Source organism: Gracilinanus agilis, chromosome 1 (assembly GCF_016433145.1).
Source record: "Gracilinanus agilis isolate LMUSP501 chromosome 1, AgileGrace, whole genome shotgun sequence".
In the NCBI taxonomy this organism is placed as follows: domain Eukaryota; kingdom Metazoa; phylum Chordata; class Mammalia; order Didelphimorphia; family Didelphidae; genus Gracilinanus; species Gracilinanus agilis.
In genome coordinates this window covers 768,725,110-768,734,139 of record NC_058130.1, presented here as the reverse complement: position 1 = coordinate 768,734,139, position 9,030 = coordinate 768,725,110, and the positions used below count along the sequence as shown (strand labels likewise).

The following is a 9,030-nucleotide window of genomic DNA, read 5'->3' as shown; positions in this document are numbered from 1 at the left end:
TTATACCTTCATATTCTCAGGTGGGGTACTGGGGGAGGACACCAGGAGAAGATCAGGTGAATAAGCTGGGGGAGAGTGGGGGACATGTCTGAACCCTTTTTTCTTTTTATCACCACTTTTTCCCCACTTCACTGGCCAGCTCTGAAGGATAATCACTTCTCTTCCTGGCCCTATTCCCATGAGGTGAGCCTTCTCACCCCTAGGCAGAAACTAATCGTTGAGGGGAGGAAACAGTCATGAAGACCAAGGGTAATAATCAAGGAAGTGTTAAATAGAAGAGGGCTTCAATTGGCACCACTTTTGGTGGTCTTGAAGGTGAGGAGACTGTGATAAAGAAAGAGAAGGCAGAGGATATGTGGGAAGAGAGACACACAGGAGGACAGAGATAGGCAGAGGGAGGGACAGAGACAGAGAGAGGAGATGGAGACAGTTAGACAGAAGGAGAGAAAGAAGGCAAGAAGAGAGCAAGATAGGGAAAAAAGAGGAGAAGGAATAGAGAGAGACAGAGATGGATGGAGATAGATGGAAACAGAAGAGACAAAGAGGGAGAGGAGAGGAGAAAAAGAAAAAGAGAGGAAGGAAGCAACAAGGGAAGGAACACAGGAAGTTTTGAAGGAAGGAACAATGAAAGGAAGGAAGGAAGAAGAAAGGAGGGTGAAAGGAAGACAGACAGAAATGTGTGTGTGTGTGTGTGTGTGTGTGTGTGTGTGTGCGTGTGCCTGAACAACCTATTGGATTGGTGGAAATGTCTGAACAACCTCTTAAGGATGAGTTGGTTTTCATGCAGGGAATTCCTGAATGGGAATAGCAGCAAAATGGGTCATTCAAAAAGCCAAGACTGAAACGTAGCCCAATACTCTGGCTAGCTCTGAGAGTATGGGGCTGGTCTACTCTGTTGGGGTCCTTGGTCCTCCTCCATCCTTCCCTCCCTCCCGCTATACTTTTCTCCCCACAGGCCTCCTCATCATCTCGGGTAGTAGTCATCCGGGACTCCTGTGAGGTTCCTCAGTTTGAGGGCCCTGTCCACCATCTTGATGTAGGAGTTGATGGTGTTCTGCATCTCAGGGGTGTAAGGGTCATACTCTAGCTTTCTCAACCCTGAGCGCTTAAAGTTTCCATCCTTCTGGCCCTCCACACACAGAAGCCTGTCCTCAAAGACATCCACATCCAAGAGGCTGACCATCCTCTCCAGCTGGGTGAACAGGTCCTGCTTGAGGTCTTCAAAGTGTACCACCAACACTTTCTTGCCATACTTCAGCCAGTCCAATGTGTGCGTGGCCCACCATGGTGCGTAATTCTTCACAAACTCTGGCCACTCTGAAAGAGAGAAGGGATAGTGAATGAGCCCTCAGAGGAGATACTGAGTAATATAGTATGAAGTCAGAAGATTCAGGTTCAAATTTTATCTCCAATGTCATGTGAATTTGGGGTATCAATTAATCTCTTGTGGGTCTCAGTTTCCTTTTTTGTAAAGTTAGGGGTTTGGACTCAATGGTCTCTGAAGTTTCTTCCAGCACTAAAACTCATGTTCTGACTGATCATAAATACTTATCCCCCACTGTGGAACAGTTTTGGGGAAGAAGGGTAAAAAGAAAGCTTGTTTCTGAGTATGGGTCCTCTTCTACTCATGAATTTTCGGTTTTATAATGAGAGGGAAGCCAGAAGATCTGAGTTCAAGTCCCAGCTTTACTATGAGACCTTGTTCAGGTCCCTTCTCCATTCCAGGTCTTTTTTTCCTTTCTAAAATGATGGGGCTCCACTAGACGACTCCACCTCCTTTAAACAATCCTAAGACTCTAGGAGGCCTTTCAGAAGACCACTGAAAGGAGCTCTAGTTGGAATTCTGGGCCTCTAGGCATGGATGCTAAACAGCAAAAGAAATATATTTGCAGTAAAGCTTTTACTTCTCCCCCTCCCCCAATGGTTTTCCTTTCACCCTAGCCCACCTCCAGGATGCTCTGGATCCTTGGGAATTTTTAATGCCTGTAAAAAGGACACTTTTTCAAAACACAGAAACACATTATTATAATCTATCTGCCTAATTGGGCCCATACTGTTATAATGGGTTAAGACCAGATGCATGTGAATGATTAAAAAAGATCTAGCATTTATATAGCTTTTAAATTTTTCAAAGTAAGAGATTAGAACATTCTATGTAACCTTTTTTTATAGATGGGAAAGTAGAGTTTGAGAGAACTATAAAGTCTTGCCCAACCAAGGTCACACTATTGCCATACCAGGGTCCAATCTCCCAGCCCAGGGGGTCTTTTTTCTGATATTTTTTACTAGTGGTATTGTGGAGAGAAGGCTGGATTTTGAGACATAACGTGTTCAGTTGTGTCTGACTCTTTGTGACCCCATTTGGGTTTTCTTGGCAAAGATGCTGGAGTGGTTTGCCATCTCCTTCTACTTATTTTACAGAAAAGGAAATGAAGGCAAACCAGGTCAAGTGATTTTCCCAGGGCCATGCAGCTAAGTAAGTGTCTGAGGCCAGATTTGAGCTCATGAAGATGAGGCTTCTTCCTGATTCCAAGTGTAGCACTTTATCCACTGCACCACCTAGTTGCTCAATGGCTCTTGTTGTCCAGTCATTTTTCAGTCGTGTCTGACTTTTTCATGACTCCATTTGGGGTTTTATTGCCAAAAATAACAGACTGGTTTGCCGTTTCCTTCTCCAGCTCATTTTATAGATGAAGAAACTGAGGCAGAGTTAAGTGATTTGTCCAGGGTCATACAGCTAGTAAGTGTCTGAGGTCGGATTTGAACTCAGGAACAGGAGTCTTTCTGATTCCAGGCTAACAATCTATCCACATCACCACTTAGCTACCGTGTTTAGTCATTTTTCAATAGAATTATAAGACTTGAGTTCAAATCCTAAAGTTGCTCCTTACTACCTGTGTGGCCTTGGGCAACCTCTCCAGTTTTCAGTGTCCTCATATGCAAAATAAAAGGTTGGACTAGATCAGGAGTCCTTAACCTGGAATCCTTCCACACCCAACCAATCCCTGAATAGATTTCAGAAAGTCTGTGAAGTTTTTTGTTTTTTTTTACCATCTTGATAACTGTTATTTCAACATAATCAGTTTCCTTTTTAATCCTATATACTTTATTTAATGTATTTAAAAACTTGTTTCTGCTATTTGTCCATATCTATCTGTATATAAATGGAATAGACTTATAAAGAGAGTAAATACAAGTGAATTCAAAGGAGTTAGGGAGGGAGGGTCCTAGCAGTTGGAGCATCCAGTAAGCTTAGTAGGAGTTGATGGGGAGTGACCCTGAGAAAACTAAAGTGACTTTAGGCTGAATTCAGAGAAGGGCGCTGTCCAGAACCAAAGTGCTGACATACCCACTGGACTCTGTCCTAGTCATGCCCTTTCTCAGTTCCTGGTCCCACGTTTTACAAAGGCTTTTAACAAGAAGGATGAAGAGAGAGGGTGACCAGGATGGAGAAGGGACTCAGAGACATGTAATCCAAGGAAATTAAGTTAAAATTGAACAGATGATTTAGGGAAATCTCAGGGAAGAGATCAGGGGACATGATTACTGTCTAGGTGGTAAAGTGGGTAGAGATTTGGACCTGGAGACAGGAAGACCTGAATTCAAATCCAGCCTCAGACACTTACTAATTATACATCTTTAGGCAAGTCCATTAACCTTGGTTTGCCTCAGTTTCCTTAACTGTAAAGTAGGGATAATAACAGCATCTACTTCCCAGAGTTATTGTGAGGATCAAATGAGATACTTGTAAAGTGCTTAGTGCAGTGCTTGTCACAAAGTAGATCTTAATAAATAAATGTTGTTATTATGTAAAACCCAGTGGAATTGCTCATTGGCTACGAGAGGGGGGTGGGAAGAGGGAAGGGAAAGAACATGAATCATGGAAACATGGAAAAATATTTGAAATCAATTAATTAAATAAACTTTTTCAAATAAAAAAATAAATGTTGTTATTTTTGAAAAGCTATCATGTGGGGAAAAAACTTCAGCATTATTCTGCTTGGCCTCAGAGTGACCAACCAGGAGTCATGGGGGAAGTTACAGGCAAGCTGATGTCAGTTTGGTAGTAGAGAAACTTTCTGGAAATTAGAGCCATCCAAAAAAGTGGACCAGACTCTTTCATAATGCAGTGAGTTCCTTGTCTTTGGAGGTCTATTAGGGAAAAGTGAAAGAATTTTTGTCTGGGATGCTGAAGGTGAGGATTTCTGTTTTGAGACTGTCTGGATTCTATAATCGAACTTTCAGTGCTGAGATTCTATGATTTTGCCCATATTTTGGCACAGATATGCCATGGATGGCACGAAGGAGCTGAGAGCCCTTGGGTACAATTTGATTCAATTCAATTCAACAAATATTTTTAAGCCCATACCGTGTGAAAATGATTGTCCTAGGTGCCGGGGATCCAAAGGCAAAAAAGGAAATAATTCTTGCTTCTAAGAGCTCGAATTCTAACAGCCATAATCCCTTGAGCACACAACAGTAGAGAGACCTCTCCTGGGGCAGTTAGGTGACTCAGTGGATAGAGAGCTAGGCATAGAGATAGGAGGTCCTGGATTCAAAGGTGGGACTTCCTAACTGTTTGACTCTGGGCAAGTCACAACCCCAGTGGCTAAGCCCTTAACACTCTTCTGCCTCGGAACTAATAGTATTGATTCTAAGATGGAAGGTCGGAGTTTAAAAAAAGGGACAGACCTTTCCCACCCGTTTACACTGATGGCTTCCTAATCGCCTGGCAGACACTGCAAGAATGTGTAGGGTTGAGTCTTTACTCAGGCTAGCACAGTATAAATTCCTCCCCCACAGTTCCCTCCTCTTATGGTCCAGGCCTTTCCCTTAGACCCTAGAGGCTCTGCGCCATCCAAAGTCATAGGACCAGAATATCTTTTTGCTTCACAGGTAAATTGATCATTGCACTTAGAACTGGAAGCAACCTTACAGACTCTCTGGTACGATTCCCTCATTTTATAGATGGGGAAACTGAGGCCCAGGGAGGTAAACTCACTCCCCATGCCTGATTAATAGCTTACCTGCACTTAATTCCCCAAAGAATCATTAAGCACAGTGTCTACTTCATTACACAGATCCAGGACAATTCAGTTGGTGTAATAATATCACATCAAACATGGGCACCTAGCTAATATAGCCCCAGCTCAGGTGCCAACCCTTATGTAAAGGCCTTTCCTAAATCTTCCCCACTACTCCTCCCTCTATGGTTAGTATTTTCTCTGTCTTCTGAAAATTAACAATGTTTTGTATTTATCTGTCCCTCGGGTGAAGGCCAACTCCCTGAGGGTTTAAGGAGTTTTGTCTCTGCATCCCCAGCCCCTTAAGCAGTGCCCTTCATGTGGTATGTGCTTAATTAAAGTTTGTGGTCTTGAATTTGAAGGTGGTCAAACTAGAATTCAAATCCAGTCTTTTCAGTCTCTTTCCAGGGCAGGGTATTCGATAAAAAACTGAGACTGGAATCAAGAAGACCAAAATTCAAATCCATCCCTAGATACTTACTAGTCTGTGTGACCCTGGCCAAGTCACTTCACCTGAACCTCAGTTTCCTCATCAGAAAATGAGTGGGCTCAATGGCCACTAAGACTCTTCCCAGCTCCATTTATTATCCTACAATCCTCAATGAGCCTGGGCTTAGCCCTCACTACTCCAGGTCCCCGAGTCGTCTCATCTCCAAGTGCTTTGTGTTGGGGAGCAGCGATAAGCTGGGGAGTCGGGAAGCCCTTCCAGTTCTCCCTGGTTTCTTGGTAACTGATCTTAGCATGCATGTCCTGCAATAAACATTGCTAACGGGCACTAGTTCATCCAGAGCTAGAATGCAGGCACGTCCCTGTGGCTCACGAGGCACGTGGGCTCTAGGTCTCTGCTTCTCTGTCTCTTTCTCCTGCAGGAACCCATGCCTGATTAATAGCTTAACTGCACTTAATTCCCCAAAGAATCATTAAACACAGTATCTGTTTCATTACACAGATCCAGGACAATTCACCTTGTGTAATCATATCACATAAAACTTTGCTTTGGATTTGCTCCAGGGAGATCATAAAATTAATGTCATGGAACAAAATCCAGATTTTACAGGGGCCTTCAGCCTGGATGGGGGAGATGCCCAGCTGGAACTGGGGGTGTGGTAGGGTGGTGAGAGGCAGCGCTGTGTCTCCAACAGCTGTATCCCTACTACAAAGGCCAGCACTAGGGAGCCCTTCCACACTGGTCCTTCTCCTTATTGATGAAACTCAGGAAAGACTGAACTCTGGAAGCAGAGAGCCTTTGGACCTTCAAACAGAAGGGAGAGGTGGTTATGGAGAGAGGACAGGCATAGGAGTCAAGGGACCTGAGTTCAAAACTCAGCCTTGCTGCTTATTTATTCATGGGATCTTGGACAAGAATGGAAAGAGCATGAATTCTGGACTCAGAGGACTTGGGTTTGAATTCCACCTCTACTTGTATCATCTTGGGTCAGTCTTTTCTTTATCCTAGATCTCAGTTTCATTATGTAGAAAGTGAAGGGGGTTGAAATAGTTGGCCTTTGAAATTCTTTTGTAGGTCTAAATATATGAACCCTCTCTAGTCTCAGTTTATTCTTCTGTGTGTAAAATGAGTAGGAGAAATATGGAAATACATATTGTAGGAAATGTCCAGGTATAACCTATATCAGAATATTTACCACCTCAGGGAATGGGAGGAAGGTAGGGAAGGAGAAAATCTGAATTATAAAATGTCAGAAGATAAAAATCAAAAATTATTTCTTTGGGTAACTGAAACCCTGCCCCCCCCCCAATAAAAATAAACGAGGAGAGTAGAACTAGCTGACCTATAAAGTCCTTTGTAACTCTAAATCTTGGACAGCTGGGTGGCACAGGGGAGAGAGGACCAGGCCTAGAGTCAGGAAGACCTGAGTTCAGATTTGACCTCACACACTTACTAGCTGAGTGATGCTGGGCAAGTCACTTAACCCTGTTGGCCTCAGTTTCCTTAACTATAAAATGAGCTGGAGAAGGAAATAGCAAAATTTCTCTAATTAGAGAGAAAGGCCAGTCAGCAGGAGAAGGAAGGAAATCATACCTGGAAAGGACCTTAGAGATCATTCAGTCTTAGGTAGCCTAGAAGGCTGGAGGAGACTTGAGGGAGTAGTGAGCGTGGGAGGTAAAGGTTCCTTATCTTCCAGCCCCTTCTCTGTCATAGTCTTTGATCCACTCATAGCCCTAAAATGTTAGATCCAGAAAGGACCTAGAGGTCATCTCCCACCTCTGTGTATTTGTACAGGATCATACTTAAATTCTTAAAATCCTTGCTTTCTGTCAAACCTCAGTTCAATTGCCATCTCCTGAATTAGTTCTTTCCCAATCCTTGTTGTTCAGTCATTTCATTCATGTCTGACTCTTCATGACCCCATTTGGTTTTTTTTGGGGGGTGGGTGGGTAAGGATACTAGAGTGGTTTACCATTTCCTTCTCCGGATCATTTTTACAAAGAAGGAAACTGAGGCAAGCAGGGTTAAGCAACTTGTCCAGGGACATAGAGATATGAGGTTGAATTTGAATTCATGAAGATGAGTGTTCCTGAGTCTAGGCCTGGGGCTCTAAGTACACGTCACCTAGCTGCCCAAATCCTATTGGCTGCTAATGCCTCAACCCTTAAGTTTTTCTTAGTATTTTTTTGGTTTCTGTTTTGCAGTGATTCCTAAAGTGGGTGCCACCGCCCCCTGGTGGGTGCTGCAACGATCCAGGATGGGTGGTGATGGCCACAGGGGCATTTATCTTTCCTATTAATTGCTATTAAAATTTTTAAAAATTAATTTCTAGGGGGCTAAGTAATATTTTTTCTGAAAAGGGGGCAGTAGGTAGTTTGGGAACCACTGCTGTTTTGTATCTGTTTCATGTGGACATGTTTCTTCTTATAGACTGCTCTCCTTTTGTTTCTGTATTCCTTGGGCTTAACACAATGCCTGGCACATAGTAGGAGCTCAATAAATGCTTATAATTGATTTGATGGAGTTCACCCACTCATACTCCCTCATTTTAATGGGATGGGGGGAAAGGAAGAGAAAGGACTGGCTCAAGGTCACACAGTCGGCAAACAGCAGAAGGCCGAGTCAAATCCAGACCTTCTGACTCAAGATGTAATATTTTTTGCACCATGTTGTGGTGCTCCAAAGTCTGGAGATATTTGGGGAATTGAGACCAGTTCAAGGATAGTGAGGAAGCACTGATGTGGGAGAAACACACCCAAGTTTGTAGCAGGGTCTCGCCCCAAGAATGGGAGACTCAAACTCCGTTCAGTCCAGAAGAAAAGAATTTTATTTGAAAAAGTGGAGGTTCTTGGAGGTAGACTAGGCCAATAGCTGGGCAGAATAGTCAGGTAGCCTTAGGGCCCATGGATAAGCCCAGGGGCTAGGAGAGTGGCCTCTGGAGCTCATAGCATGGAGTAGCAGCTCCACTATAGGGTGGCAGCTTCCTCCGAGGAGTGGCAGCTTCCACACCCTGTGGATCAGGGTTGCCATATTTGTTGGGGTCTGGTCGCTTAGCATCTCCCTTTCCAAACTCAGGTGGAGGTAGCTTTGGGGTTTGTTCTCAGAGGGAATAAGGAGCACCCGCAAGATTGGGGGATTCTTCTGGGATGCCAGCGTCCCCAGTGCCCAGGTTGCGTGTTCCTCCATTGTCCACCTTGTCATCATTTGTCAGGGAGAGATCTGGTTGCCCTTCCAGAGTGGGAACATGGGAAGGGGATACAGTACAGTGGAGGACCGCTATAGGTAATTAATTCTTTCTAAGAACAATAGGAGCCTACAAAGCTGATGCCCTGTAGAATGTTACAGATCTGGTATACAAGCCCTGACATCCCCTGTTCTAAGCCCCCTCCCAGCTCTGACATTCCCTGTTCTAAGCCCCCTCCCAGCTCTGACATCCCCTGTTCTAAGCCCCCTCCCAGCTCTGACATTCTCTGTTCTAAGCCCCCTCCCAGCTCTGACATCCTCTGTTCTAAGCCCCCTCCCAGCTCTGACATTCTCTGTTCTAAGCCCCCTCCCAGC

At 44.2% G+C, this 9,030-nt stretch overlaps 1 protein-coding gene across 1 annotated transcript in view; it reads right to left on the bottom strand.

Annotated features, from left to right (window-relative positions):
- Positions 1–908: 908 nt before the first annotated feature.
- The window catches only part of WSCD2 (WSC domain containing 2), a 59,519-nt gene continuing 51,397 nt past the window's right edge, over positions 909–9,030 (bottom strand). The window contains exons 5-6 of the mRNA XM_044685456.1: positions 8,482–8,557; positions 909–1,317 (exon numbers count right to left, since the gene is read on the bottom strand). Coding sequence (XP_044541391.1) covers positions 965–1,317; positions 8,482–8,557 — 429 coding nt within the window. The 3' untranslated portion in view covers positions 909–964. The remainder of the gene's footprint in view (positions 1,318–8,481; positions 8,558–9,030) is intronic.